Consider the following 15,879-nt stretch of genomic DNA (forward strand, 5'->3'; position numbering starts at 1 on the left):
TACCGCCTTACCCCCTTGCTTTTACCGTTTTAGTCATGTGATAGACTTCATTTAGTTCATCAGAGGATTTTTTTTTCCCCTTAGACTTTTTCATAGGTTCCCTTTACTTGAAGGGTCAGATTTTTCACATCTAGCAAAAGTCCATTCACCTCTAGCTTCAGCTTAAGTGCTACCCTTTGAGGAAAATGTTTTCAGATACACTTACTGCCACCCCTGCCTAGGGTAGTTTCCTCTGTTTGATATTTTCATAAAGCCCTGTATGTCAATTATTGCATCCTACGCTTGTAATGAGATATTTAACATTGACAAGCTAATTTTTCTGTGCAGTAAGTGAAGACATGAAGTAGTTTAATTCATTTAAATAGTTCTGTGGCTTCAAATTTCTGTATTTTTTAAGCAGAACAACCACATATTTAGCATATCTGTATTGCAGCCTCTTTTTCACTTCTGTCAGAAAACATTCCTAAAATGATTAGACCATATTGTATATCAAGTCTCCAAAGCAGTTGCCGTTACTTAGAAAATTAAATATTAACACATCAGCAAGAATGTCTCATGTTATTTGTGTAGGCATAGTAGACTGTTAGCTGAGGGCAGTCTCGTACATCTTTGTAATTCCAGAGCAGGTATGTATAACATTGGCAATACTTTGTCGAAAGAGTACTAATTCTAGAATCAGACAGGTCTGAGTTTGTATTCTGGCTCTACCCCATAACAAGCGTGGTGACCTAAGATGAACTTCCTAGTCTCCTGGGCCTGAGTTTTCCAGTCTTTAAAATGGATACAAATTTTAACTTTTTAATTTTAATTTTAATTTTTAGTTTACATCCAAGTTAGTTAGCATGTAGTACAATAATGATTTCGGTAGAATCCAGTGATTCATTCCCTATGTATAACACCCAGTGCTCATTCCAACAAGCATCTTCCTTAATGTCCCTTGCCCACTTAGCCACCCCCCCACCCCCAACCCCTCCAGCAACCCTCAGTTTGTTCTCTGTATTTAAGAGTCGCTTATGTTTTGTCCCCTTCCTGCTTTTTGTATTATTTTTGCTTCCCTTCTCCTGTGTTCATCTGTTTTGTATGTTAATTCCACATATGAGTGAAGTCATATGATATTTGTCCTTCTCTGACTAATTTTCACTTAGCATAATACCCTCTAGTTCCAAAAAATTGGTACAAATCTTAATTTACAAAGTGTTTATATGAGCTAAATGAAAAGCAATAATGTATTAAAGTGTTTAGTAATTCCTGACACAGTGAACTTTGAATTAATATTAATCCCCTTCCTCTCTCTAGCAGTTAACCACTCTATACACTCGTGAAATGAATAAATAAATTAGTATTTTTGAGAGCTTTGATCTTAAAGGATCTTAATTCACTAGATAATATGGAGCTTTTCAAGACTGTCAAATGAAATATTACTCTGATTGTAGAATATGGAAAGAAAAGTCCAATGCAAAGGAATTTCGTAGTAATTTAGTTGAGCTAGTCTCAACTAATGTAAAGACCCTTAGCAATGAAAACTGGTTCATAAGTGATGGATAAAGAAATACTAGGGGAAATGGACTTGGTAAGAAAACACATTTTCTTGTGAGAATCAATGGACCTGGTTAATGAGGGTTTTTATTTTATTTTTTTTTTATGTGACACTTTAGTAAGTAAACCATAGACAATTTTGATGAAATACTAATCTGTGTAGACTTGGGTGAGTCCAACATCTTCCTTGGGCCTCATTTTCTATACTTTGCAAAAAGGAGCAATAATACAAGTTTTGTCCATAAAGGAGTCTTTATAACGACCAAATTTGATTATGGATGTAGAAATACTTTATAAAATGGAAAATGATGTATTTAAGTGGACATATTTATAATTTTTTCACTTATGCTATAAATTATGTACTTTTCATCTCTGCTGTGAACAATGTGTTATTGTTTTAACCATTTTTGTGATGTGTTACTAGCTTATTATTTAGATGATATAGCTGAGGCTCTGAGAGGTTAAGTATCTTACCTAAGGTCATATGGCTGATAAGTTTTGGAATTATAATGGAAACCAAATAACTATGCCATGTTCTTTTCACTATCCTGTGCTGCAGAGGAATCAAACATCTTAATTTAGGAATAAAATATCATATTGAGGTATATAGAGGATTAGAAGGAAGCGTATTCACTTTTAATTAGTTAAAGTAACAACAAATTATTCTATTTGCAGGAATCGTATTTAGTACTCTATGTATATGATCTAAGTTAATTCATACTTTTCTTAACATACAAATGAGTGTAAAAGTACTAGATTGAATTTCAGGAAATCTGGCCCTCTCACTAGTTTGCTATGTGACACATTACATAAAAATTGTCGGTTTTTGTATCTTCAGCTGTGAAAAGGATTCTTGGTGGTTATAATTTTTTTAAAGTTTTTATTTAAATTCTATTGAGTTAAATATAGTGTAATATTGGTTTCAAGAGTAGAATGTAGCGATTCATCACTTACATATGACACCCCGTGCAGATCACATTAAGTGCCCTTCTTAATCCCCATCACCCATTTTAGCTCATCCCGGCTCACCTCCCCTCAGGAACCCTCAGTTTGTTCTCTACCATTAAGAGTCTCTTATGGTTTGTCCCCCTCTCTTTTTTTCCCCCTTCCCCTATGTTCATCTGTTTTGTTTCTTAAATTCCACATATGAGTGATGTCACAGGGTATTTGTCTTTCCCTGACTGACTGATTTCACTTAGCGTAATACACTGCAGCTCCAAGGTGCTTATGATCTTTAATGTCTTTCAGCTTTAATATCAAGACTGTGGGTTTTCGTAGATTGTAAAATGTTTATACATATAAAAGCTCATGCAATGTAATAGAGTAATCTCATATATTATAAAAGAATGATGGATAAATGAACCCAGTGACTCAGAAAGATATATTAACTAGAGATTGAGAAAGTGAGGCTCAGAAAATGTTAGTAACAAGCCCAAGGTCACACAGCAGAATTTCAATCTTACTGTTCTTCTAAGTGTATAGTGGTAGCAATGGTGATGAAGAACAAGAACATTACTAGTAAGTGAAACTGTGACAAGGGCAGAGAGGAGAAGAGAAAAAGTGTCTTGTAATAGAGTGCTGTTGTCGATAAATGTTACTCAGTGATGTGTAAAGAACGTGATAAAGAATGTGGCTAGTGCAATACTGGAAATTGCACTCCTATATGAGTTTCTGTATTATGCTATTTTCTTTTTAACAATTCTCTTTCTTTTTTAAGACTCCATTAGAAAGTGTTCCAGGTAACCTTTCTCCTATTAAGGATCCTGATAGACTTCTTCAGGATGTTGATATTAATCGCCTTCGCGCTGTCGTCTTTCGGGATGTGGTAAGTTATACCTGCTTGATTTCCCAGGAAAAAAATCTTCTAATGTTATTTGTGTAAAATCATTTCAATTTTATAAGAAAGCTGCAATTACAACCAGACGTCCTAATGTCAGGAATTGTAGGTTTAGAACATACTTCTGATTGTAAAGTGATTGAGCCTTTGCTTTCTCTGAAAGCTTATGGATACATCATTTTTTTAGACGATGTGAAATTTTGATTTAGATTGTGTATATACCAAGACCCTAGGGATAACCTTGAAAAATTATGATTCATTTTATGTTGAATCACCAGCTTTCTCTTTTAGTATTCCTTGCTCCATCTCTAGGTACTGGCTATTTTGTTGTTCTCAATGTTCCTTGTCCTATGGATAAAAAAAGATTAAATTTATTAAGGTGTTCATGGCAATTACTTTTTTGAGGGGCAGTAATTTTTAAAAGAAGATCTGCATTTTAAAAATGTAGAATTTTTTGAGTATTTGAGTTACAAAAGTAGCTTTATAAAGCTTAAGGAAAAGATAGCCCATGGAGATAGTTTCTTGGAACATCCCAATTATATGATCTCTTACTCAAGTAAAAATAAGATTGGCCTTTTCACAAATCACATAGAAACATATATAGTATTTCGCAGCAGACTCAGTATTGACAGTACTTCTTACTGTAGTTATTATGTTCCAGCACTTTGGATTCTATTTTTATTTTAATTGATGATTTATGAGACACATAAAAAAGTTTATATCTTAAACTTATACTTAATAAATTGGATGAGTACTAGTTAAAACATATTTAAGTCACACAGCATAATACTACATGGTAGGAATACACAACAGAAAAACTGTCACTCTCTTTAATGTATATCAGTTCTTATAAATCACTAGAGAAATTATAAGCATACCAACAGAAAATTAGAGAGTGGACATAAAATAAGAAAGATAAGGTAACAAAGGTAACAAATATATGATGAAGTCAGTATCACCAATAGTCAAAAGAATGCAAATTAAAATAACAGTGAGATATTTTTACTATTAGACAAATTTTAAATAATTTTAAATTTTTGTTATTTATTTTGAGAGAGAGAGAGAGAGAGAGGGAACAGGGGAGGGGTGGAGAGAGAGGGAGACAGAGAATCCCAAGCTCAGAGCCCAGTGTGGGACTCGAACACATGAACTGTGAGATCATAACCTGAGCCAAAATCAAGAGTCAGACACTTAACTGAGTGAGTCACCCAGGCAAATAAAAACATTTAAGTAATAATAATATCTAGCATTGCAAGGGTACATTGAAACATGCTGTGTCATGTATCACTGGTAGACATTTAGATTGGATAAATGTTTGAATAGTTCTCTTCCATCATCAGGAGTTAAAACTCTTACAAATATTGATGCCCTGTGACCCATTGGTTCTACCGAGAAGTTATCTGACTTCATGTGCTCATCAAAGATGCCTACAGGAAAATTGCCAACAATACAAATATCTAACAATAGAGTTTCAGCTTAATAGGTCATAGTATTTTCATTCATTGGGAGGCTATGCAACCATTGAAATCATATTTTTGAGGAAAATTTAATACATAGAAAAATGGCCATGATATATTTTAAGGGAAAGCAGCAGTATACAAAAGTACTTATATTACATAAATACTGCATTTTTATGTTGAGTGTATGTACATGTACTTGTGCACCTTTAAAAAATAAAAGACTAGAAAAAACATACCAAGTGCTGCTAATGATTATCTCCAGTTCTTATTTTATACTTTATTCTTTTATACTTTTTGTGTTTTCAAAAGTTCTAGAATAAAACTATATTTCTTTGTAATTAATAAATAATAAAATATTTTTTAATGGAGTTAAAATGAATGGTAGCATAAAAACCATGATGTACGAGTCTCCCAATAATCTGGACTCTAATCCACACTTGGAAAAAAATCAGTAACAGGTTAGTCACTTAGACATGAGAATTATCCTGAAAAAATATGCTATGGAAAGAATGTTTTTCTCATGGAGAACGATTAAAATGGAGCAAATTCTCATCTCTCAGAGGCACGCTCAGACCTAACATACAAGGGGTTTATGTTAAGTGCGACATTGTGTTTAAATTGTTAGTAAGTTCTGCATTAGGTTATTGTGGTAGATTGTGATAATTTTCTCTAAAACTGCTAGATGTTAAATATGTCAGATAACCCAGCAGTGGTGCCTAGCTTTTTCTTCCTGAAGGACGGGAATTAAACGTTTCCAGATGTACCTTCCAAACATCATCAAGGTAATATAACTTGTGTTTGTTAAGATTATAATGTGTTTCAGACGCTTAATATAAATCCTAAACTTTGATTTAAGGGCTAAAAGAAAGTTAAGACTTAGAAGCATTAAGATCACACAGGTAGTATGAGGTAGTCAGAACCCTAAGGTAGAGCTCTCCAAAACATTCTCTGTTTCATCACCATATTTTTATTTATTTATTTATTTACTTATCTATTTATTTATCTATTTATTAAGTTTTTATTTAAATTCCAGTTAGTTAACGTACAGTGTAATGTTAGTTTCTGGTGGACAGTACAGTCATTCAACACTTTAATACATCACCTGGTGCTCATCACAAGTGCCCTCCTTAATCCCTGTCACTTACTGGAAGTGTTTGACAATTGATATATTTTAGGCTCAATTGTAGATATAATGCCAAGAATTCTACTTGACTTTTGACATTTTTGTGAATCAACAGTCATTTTTAGTTGCCTTAATTTCAAAAACAAATGAGGCCAAAAATTAGGTTTTTAAGGAAAAGTATGTAGATTATATATATGCAGGTAATATGTAATAGATGTGAATTTATCTTGCTCTTGTCTGTTTTCCGTGATGAAGACATTGCTGACTTAAACTCACATAAACTGTTCAAATCTAGGTAAAAGTGCCATGTGGCAAAATTTGCTATGTGGTAAGAAAATAATTAGACTTTAAAAATCAATTTTGTTTTCAGTGTTTGCCAATAAGCTAAAATTTGAAAGGAAATTCATTACGCTTCTCTCTCTCTCTCTCTCTCTCTCCCTCAAGCCTAGATTATACTAGGTCACTTATATACAAATTATATAAACTGAAGTAATTTTAATCCTTTAAAGCTGAATTAGATAGTTTTAGCATCCTGGTTGAAGCATTAAAATTTTTAAAGGATTTCAGAGTTAATTATGTTACTAATTCAGGATTGAATAGTGGAGAGACCGATTTCTTAAGCAGATGGGAGAAACATAAGAGTTTATGTCTTCATAATAATAACATATGTAGGAAAGGCAATTGATTTGTATAAAAATTGAGTTACTCTCCAGATGTTTAGCCTCTATGTCTGTTGTGCTTGGTTTTTAAAGACAGAACTGGGAATAAGCAGCACAATTGGTTTGCAGATCTGGATTTGAAAAGAAAAGGCAACTGTTTTCATGCCATACATATGGGAGATTTTCACTTGGCTAAGACAACACTTCACAGTATCTGTTGTTTGCAACTCCCCAACTTTGTAGTTGACATGCATTCATTACACACATGCCTTTTAATTGCCTGGTACTGAGTTTCCAAGTGGTGGAAATGTATCCTAGAATATTACAGTTCATCACAGCTTGAGCTGTGTTTGAATTCATTCCTGGTCAGTATCCTCACTGATCTGATTGCACTTCAGTTTCCTTTACAATACTGTTTAAGTATTTGATTTTGCCCGTTCCCTATGTATTTATTCCATCAGCATTATAATCACAGGGTATGTATTTCACACACTTTATAAGAAATTATCTCTCTAGAAAAGTTGTCACTCACAAAATATGAAATACTAAATTCATAATATTTCAGAACAAATTTAATCTGTTTGGGTTGTTTTTTCTGTTAGCGGTGCTAATTCCATTTCATAGTATTATTAGTAAATATGTCTTGTTTGCTTTCTTTTCTGACAAATGCCTATAAATTCTGAATCTTGTTGGCATTGGTGCTTAAATGTATAATAAATATTGAGTGCCTTTAATGGAGTGGCTAGACTTTAATGCATGTTTGCTTTCCTTATTTGTATCATACTATTTCTTACCTGCTATCTGTGGGCCACAGTAATCACTGGCAGTTTTGGTTTGAAGTGTTAGTTTTACTAGGTTAGAAAAAAGGACTTATAACCATTTACATTTGATTCCTTAGATATAGTCTAATTTGAAAGTGGTATTAGAGGTTATAATTTTTGCCCTATGAGATATTTACCTAGGCCTTCAAGGGTCTGTGTAGCTCTTTATATTTCACAAAGCAACTTGTAGAGTTATCTTCTCTACTAGACTGCAGTCTGCTTTTTTAAATCTATTGTCTATGCATCTTAACTTGACCCATTGTTTTCTGACCTTTTACTAATTTGTTGCAGTCCTCTTTAAAAACTCCCATTTTGTCATTGAGTTTTTGAAGTTCAGAGCCTCAAATATTGGCAGTTTTTTAGAAGTCATTTTTTTCTAGTGCAAAATAGTGGGATTGTCACTTTTTTAAAGTTTATTTATGCAGTCAAAGGTTGCATTAGCTTTTCTTAAGCTGCCATATCATACTTCTAACTCATATGGAGCTGGTATAAGTCCACATTTTCTGTTCCTCCATTGTTTATATTTCCCCTGTTTTGTACTCATATACTCTCCTAAGGCAGGATTGTACATGCATCTCAATTATAATTTATTTTATTCATTTTTTTTAAGTTATAACATTTGGAACTGTTGATTTTTATCCAGATATTATTCTTTCTAACTTTATACTTTCTGTATATTTTATAAATGTACATACTCTGTTATAGAAGTAATGGATAGTAAAGTTTTGTGGCATATTCAGCAAAATTTTAAAATTCTTATTTTTTAAAATTAAATTTCAACCGATAAGTCAGATGATATATTCCTGGAGTTTTGTATTTATACTTAAATGATACTAATTACATAATAATATATGTTTAGAAGTTTTAATAAAAATTAAGTGTCATATTTTGCCTCCATAAAGAAAACAAAATAGGAGTAGTTTCTTACACTCTAATAATTTTTAAAAAATTGAATGTCAGAACTGCCTTTTCCTTTCACACAGGATGATAGCAAGCAGGCACAGTTCTTAGCTCTAGCTGTTGTTTACTTCATTTCGGTTCTGATGGTTTCCAAGTACCGTGACATATTAGAACCCCAGCGAGAGACTACAAGAACTGGAAGCCAACCAGGTAGAAACATCAGACAAGAAATAAATTCGCCAACAAGTACAGGTACTATTTTTTTTTAATTATTTGAATTTTTATCATCATTTATCTCTTTTTGTTTCATTTTTACTTCCAGATATAAACTAGTCCTACTTATAAAATCCCATCACACATTTGTAAGTAGGTGGTATATAAATGCCAATTTCATTTTCCTTAATTCTGCAAAAATGTGTGGATTTCCATGATATTAACTGATTCTCATTTTGCCAGTGCAGTTTGATTTTAGTGTTTTCCACCTATTAATACAAACCATTTACTACTTGATGTGCATATAACTGATATATTTTTAATGTATTACTTTTTAACTATTATGAACATGAAAGTAGGAGATCCTTATAAAGACCTTGAATAAGCCAAAATTTAAATCTTTAGAACCAAATTTAAAGATAGCTTCTCTCTCTCTCTCTCTCTCTCTCTCTCTCTCTCTCTCTATTTCTTTTGCTGTGTATAGTTACTTAAGGATATAAATTTTTATCAGAAATTCATAGTAAGCAAACATATATTCTAAACTTTATACCAAAGTTGTTTCAACTAAAATCAAAGACTTACAGACAACAAGGAACCATCTTGGGTCATATTGTCTTTATTATTTGGCAAAGATGCTTATGGTGTGGGAGTTCTTGCATTATCAGCTTTGCCTACTCTGCTTAAAAATGATAAACTAACATTTTAATATCATGGGGTGCCTTCTGTCAATTGCATTTCCTGCCCTGTGTTTATATCAAGGTTGTTTCTTGGTTGTTTGCAGTGTATCCTTAGTAACCTAGTGGTTATTTCATGTACCACTGGATTAATTTGTAGTTGAGATTGTCTTTCCTAAATAAATGCGTATGATATATAAAGAAAATGGATATTTTACAAAGTGAGTAGAAATTAGTGGTCAAATCTCTGCATCTTGTTTTCCATGAGCATATCATATCTCCTTTTACCTTGACATTGTGGAAATATGGATTATGTTTTAGCTATTATACTTTATTTTTGCATGCTAAATTTACTTTGAATACATAAACATGACACTATTTCATTGCAGTATACTTTTAACTTTATTCTTCAAATTAAACATTATCCTACCATTCCATTTTATGTCTTTTGACCATTTAAAACACTAAGACATTATGTTAACCAATTTTTTCTTCATTTTTAATGCATCCATGTCAGCTTTGTATGTATAAAACAAGCAATATTTTAGTCAGTCTTCCAGTTCTGATTTTGTGTGTGTGTGTGTCTTTCTGTATGTTGCCAAAATTGCTGTACTTAACAAGTGTATGATTTCTCCTTTCTCTTAATATGTAACCTCTTTCCTTCCCCCAGAGATGCAGTCTTTATTTCTAGTACTGTTTGCATGTTGCAGTAATTCAGAGTTGTCATGGATCTCCAGTGGACCATGTTGCAGGTTGTTACATGCTGGCTCAAATTTGATTCCATGATTTTCTCTACAGTTGTGGTCATACCATCTATCCCTCATCCAAGTTTGAACCATGGATTCCTTGCCAAGTTAATTCCTGAGCAGAGCTTTGCCCACTCATTTTACAAAGGTAATACTGACCTCATCTCCTGACCTGTTTGGGTATTCGTGTTTCATTAATTGTTATACAATAAATATCCATAATGTAATTGTTTACAAATAAGTATACACCTCAGGTTTCATGGAGATATGATATGTTGTGTTTATATTTGGCTATTGGGAGCAAAATATAATTTGTGTATTTGTATTTCATCACATTTCTTTAAAATATCATCTGCAAATTAAGGATACTTAACTATATATATAATAATATTCACGGTGGTGCCATTGTCTGGAGTATGCAGAAAGTCATACCTTAGTAGTGGGACTAATTAGCCCTAAAATGAAGGCTACTCTAGTCTCAAAAGAAAAAAAAAGCTGAAAAACAAGACTTGAAAGCATCAAATTGATCTAGAAGTTACTTAACTTTCTATCAGAACAAAGTTCCACTTTTCTCTGAAGAAATACAAAATAATTCTTCAGCAAACAACATAAAATTCAATGTTAAGCATTCCATAAAAAATTTTAAACATGTAAAGAAGCAGGAAAATATAATACATAAGCAAGAGAAAAAAAAAATCATTCCATAGAAACAGATTCAGAAAGGGCAGAGATGGCAGAATAAGCAGATAAAAACATTCAAACAGGTGTTGTAAGTATGTTCAAGATGTTTGTCAGTCTAAAAGGAATAGTGAATGTCATGAGAAAAAATAGAAGATTTTTTTTAAAGAAGAAGTTGGAAGTTTTAAAGGTAAAAAATAAAATAGCTGATGTGATGTCTCTGGGTAACATTAACATGGGATTACTCTCTGCAGAACCAAGAACTGTGGTAAACCAAATTCGGCTCCCTGCCCCACCCAAGATTTTCCCATGCGTAATTCCATGCATAATTCCTGGGACGGTGAATATGATGCATTTTGTTCCTGTGACCATGTTGTATTACATAGCACAATTGTTTTTAACAGACAGTGATTATCCATGTAGTCCTGACCTAATGACATGAGCCCCATAAAGACAGAAAAGGAAGTCAGAACGACTCAGTTTAAGAGCGATTTGACTTGAGGGAAGTCCTTTATTGCCGAGATGAGGGTGACTACAGTTCAAAGACCTGAGATCACTTTGTAGGACCTTAGGAGCACTACCTGGCTGACAGTCAGCAAGTAAGTGGGGGACTTGAGCCTACAGCAACAAAGAACTGAATTCTGCCAGTTAACTTGAGTGAGTTTAAAGAGGACCTCGAGCTCCAGATGATACCATAGTTCAATATATACTATACATTGTCTAATAATATGGAAGACCAACTTGTAGAACAAATAAAGCAGTGAAGAATTTTTTGTTACAACATGATGAATGCACAGAATTATTTTTATAAATGTGCAACCTTTGAACATCATGATGAAATAAAGGAAAAATTCTTTCTTTTCATCTTTATTGCTTACAAACATCTAGCTATGAACTAAGAAGAATTAGATTAAGTTAGATTAGATTAAAAGTCTGGAGTTTGTTTTGTATAGAAATGTATTTACAAAGGTTTAGATGTAGTGACTGGAGGCTATTCTGGAATAGTTATCCACATTAAGAGCCTACATCAGAATATCAATGCACAGTTTTCTTTATCAAGGATACTTTCTTGTGAAAACAATATTAGTTGAATGGCACAGTGTTCTTAGCAGCATAATAAAATTTTGAATAATTTTAAGACTGATGTGATAAATTTGCTATTTTCTTCACTATGTGATAATATGGAAGCTGATCATAAGTTACTGTTATTGAATGCTGTGGTACAATGCATATTAAAAGGAAAAGTTCTATTGATGATGTTGGAACTACAAATTTAACTCTTGGTGTTTTTACAGGATAAGAAAGCAGCCTGAGTCCACTCTTAAAAGACTAGTAGGACTGGCTGCATTGTCAGACCTGTAAAACATTTTTAAGGAGTTCAGTACTTACAAATGGGGGATGATTGCAATATGTTTTTTTAAGTAGAGAAAAGATCAAAGGGCAAAAAGTTAGAATCTTGGAAGTATACAGTTTTATGACATTTTTAATTATTTAATAATTATTATTTAAATTTTTTTTTTCAACGTTTTTTATTTATTTTTGGGACAGAGAGAGACAGAGCATGAACGGGGGAGGGGCAGAGAGAGAGGGAGACACAGAATGGGAAACAGGCTCCAGGCTCTGAGCCATCAGCCCAGAGCCCGACGCGGGGCTCGAACTCACGGACCGCGAGATCGTGACCTGGCTGAAGTCAGACGCTTAACCGACTGCGCCACCCAGGCGCCCCAATAATTATTATTTAATATGATTATCAATGAAAGTATCTTAATCTTCAAGGATGATCTTGATTTTGCTCATCCTTGAAAATCTATCTCCTAACACATTATGTATATGATAGAATATTTTGTGTTTTTAATTTTCCACCAGAAAAAGATTTGTACATAAGAGACTCATGGAACTGGGATCCATTTCTTTTATTGAAATATAATTTATTATTGATTATAACACAAGATAAGTTACTGGGATTGGGTGGGCATTGATGAGAATTGAGAGGATATTTTGAAAAAATAGCATTTCTAGTTTCATTTTGGATGAAAGTTTAAGATGAGTATCCTGAGCTCTCTGACTTTTCATTCCATGAATATACCTTTGTGACACTACTTTCTGTACTCTGTGTGATATTAAAATAAAACAAAAACAGGGTAGCTGTGTGTTATTCCCATGAATAATTCCCATTATTGCCAGTTCAGCTTGGATTAGATAAATTAACAAGCAAAAGCTCAGTGTCACATTATCAACTTTAAATATTTATATTCCCACTATTTATATAAAACATATTTATATAGTAGGCATCTCTTTTGGGGAATCACTCTTTTACTTAAAACTTTTTCATTTGTTTATGATGTGTGATGGAAAAAAGTCACAAGTATAATAACATTTATTTGTATCGATCACCTATACATACACTTTCAGTGAACAACATGGACAGTTTATTATTTTCTTTTTCCCAATGTTATCTTTGTTCTGATTAAATTGAAGTTCATATTTTGTCTATGGAGTCAAATAATAAAAACATTTGAGCTTTTATTTTGTGTACTTAATTTTTAAAATTATTTTTAATTAATTTTCAAATGTCAATGATGGTTTTAAAAAAAGGTAAATTTTCACAGATAGTTTGAGAAGTACTGATCTGGACTACTCTTCAACTCCAACACACTTCACTTTCTTCTTTCAGCTCATTATTGAGCCTTTTAAAATATTCTGAACTAGCTCTTTCTGGCCCCCCTCTCTCTTTTTTTTCAATCTTTGATATTCCCTTAGTTCAAAGTCTTACCCCTTTTTGGAGCATTGCCATGGTTTCTTCATTGGACTTCTGTAGTCATTTGGTCTATTACTGATGACAATAAAAAAATAACACTAATGTATATAATAAAGTAATGAAATGTAATTTATATTTAATATACATTCCTATAATAAATATTTTCTAATATATAGGAAGTATAATAAAGCAGTTTTTCTTTCTAAAAATTTTAAAGGCATCCTATAATTTAAGAGACAAAGTTAAAATGTTTTAACTTGTAGTGGACCACTGCTTTAGTTCTAATTTACGTGGATTCTACAATTGTCTCTAAAGTAGTTTCTTCATCTCTTACTGATCTTTATTCTATTTTTACAATTTTGCTGCAATTTGTTTTAAAATGTAAATGATACTGTTTCTTGCTTTCTTTTTCTTTTTTTTTTTTTCACTTAAAATTTTCTGGTGGCATTTAGGGTAAAAATACGGGCTTTGGATAGTAATATGACTGCTGATTATCTTTCCAAGTTTATCTCATGTTATTCTTCCATTTTCTCACTATACTGCTGTAATCAAACTGTCTTTTCATTCCTTAATAATTATAACCATTTTCCTGACTCTTTGTATTTTTGTATCTTTGTATTTTGGTTCTGGTGTTTGGCTCTGTCTTTTCCATATTTTTTTGCATCCTTGGTGCGTGTTCATCCGTCAGGTGTCTCCCTAAACATGCCCCCCTCATTGATGCTGTACCTGACTGCTGTACCTGAATAGTTTCCTCCCCGTGACCAACCTGTTCTCTACTACTACATCCTCTTTATTTCCCTTTTTGCACTTACACAATTTATTTCTTTGTTTAGTTGTTTATTGGAATGTGTACTTCAAGAGAGTAGTCCCTGACACATAGCATGGCACTTGGAAGTAAATATAGAGTAAGTTTTTGTTTAGTAGATGAGTAAGCCAGTGAGAAAGCTAAACAGTTTTTTAAAATTTTGATATTGATGATAGCCATAAAATGTATATCATGATTAAGCATGCTAAAAACAGAGGCAAAAAACTTTTATTGATAACTTGGCCTAGAAGATTAAGAAGCTTTATATTACTCATTTCACTATAGGATTAATAAGAATAAATTTAATATTTAGGTGAACTTATAAATAAATATATTAGTTTTCCTCTAACAGTTCATTATTAGGGAAAGAATTAACACCAGAAACAAAATAGTTAAGATAATGTAGTACTGGTAAAAGAACAGGCATATGGCATGAATGATCTATAAATATGCTGGAATTTGTATGAATGTTTCTTATGGTATAAATATATTGCATATAGTATCATATATTATAAATACAACTTTCCTAATCAAATAGAAAAAGAAATATCATTTGGCAAATGGTATTGAGGTTACCAAATTGGCAACTATTTGAAAAAAATTAATTTATATCCTTATCTCATTTATTATGCCAGATAAACTTCACATGCACTAAATTTAAAGGTAAAAATGAAACTGAAAATAATTAAAGAAAATTAAAGTTAATATTTGTATAAAAAACGTGTCTTAAATTATAACATCAGAAACTGAAATTCAAAGTAAAAGATATGACTAAATAAAAGTTTTGTATATCTGCATGTCGAAAATGTTGACAAAATTTAAATCAAATACAAACAGGAGAATTTTATATGATAAAAGTTAATAACTTTAATGATTAAAAAGCTTTTATAGATCAACTAAAAGAATGTATCACACTAAGGGAAACATATAGAAAACATCAGTTAACAAAAGAAAATTAAATTACACTACAGATAAGAACAATTTAAATCTAATAATCAAAAATATATTAACAAAAATATTAACAAAAATTTTCAAATTTGGCATAATTTGCAAATTTGGCAAAATTCTGAAGGGTTAAAATGCAAATACGTGCACTTTACACAGCACAAAAATGTTTATAACCCTTAAGCTGGTAATTTTACTTTTAGAATTATTATGGAAACAAGTAAGGATATGCCAATAATTTATATACAAATATTTTATGACTTAGTTTTTATTTATTGTATGTTTGGAAATAAAGTTAATATTTATTAAATAAGTTGTTACATTCATATCAAACAACAAAGGGTTTCAGTGTTATAAATTTGTTATTTTCTCTTGCTTTTGGAGTCATTGTTAATGTATCCATTGTAATCCATTATGTGGATGCATTATAATTTATTTTATAAGTAATCTTAATGCACTTTCATTATAATATTCATAGAATATTTATTGTATACTGATGTTGCATAATATATCTTTCATTTATTTACAGGTAAAAATCATGCCCTGTATTCCTAGCAAATATTTCTTAAAAACATCAACTCTGAAATAAATGTCTGTTTTCAGCATTAGTAAAGGTACCAACAAAAGCCTCCCTCTCCTCTTTCTTTTCTTTCATCCTCTAATTTAACCTTTCAGTTTACTTTTTTTTTTTACTTTTTTTTGATGTTTATATTTATTTTTGAGA

The 15,879-nt window shown here is 31.8% G+C and overlaps 1 protein-coding gene across 7 annotated transcripts in view; it reads left to right on the forward strand.

The window, feature by feature from the left end:
- NBEA (neurobeachin) overlaps positions 1–15,879 on the forward strand; it is a 691,423-nt gene that overhangs the window by 228,371 nt on the left and 447,173 nt on the right. For all 7 annotated transcript variants that reach the window (XM_047078787.1, XM_047078803.1, XM_047078809.1 and 4 more), the window contains 3 exons: positions 3,254–3,361; positions 8,420–8,588; positions 10,022–10,117. In XM_047078787.1, coding sequence (XP_046934743.1) covers positions 3,254–3,361; positions 8,420–8,588; positions 10,022–10,117 — 373 coding nt within the window. The remainder of the gene's footprint in view (positions 1–3,253; positions 3,362–8,419; positions 8,589–10,021; positions 10,118–15,879) is intronic.

The sequence above is a fragment of the Lynx rufus genome, unplaced genomic scaffold, assembly GCF_022079265.1.
Source record: "Lynx rufus isolate CCGP_SWC_20201006 ecotype Redwood Valley unplaced genomic scaffold, mLynRuf1.p SCAF_1, whole genome shotgun sequence".
Taxonomy (NCBI): Eukaryota; Metazoa; Chordata; class Mammalia; order Carnivora; family Felidae; genus Lynx; species Lynx rufus.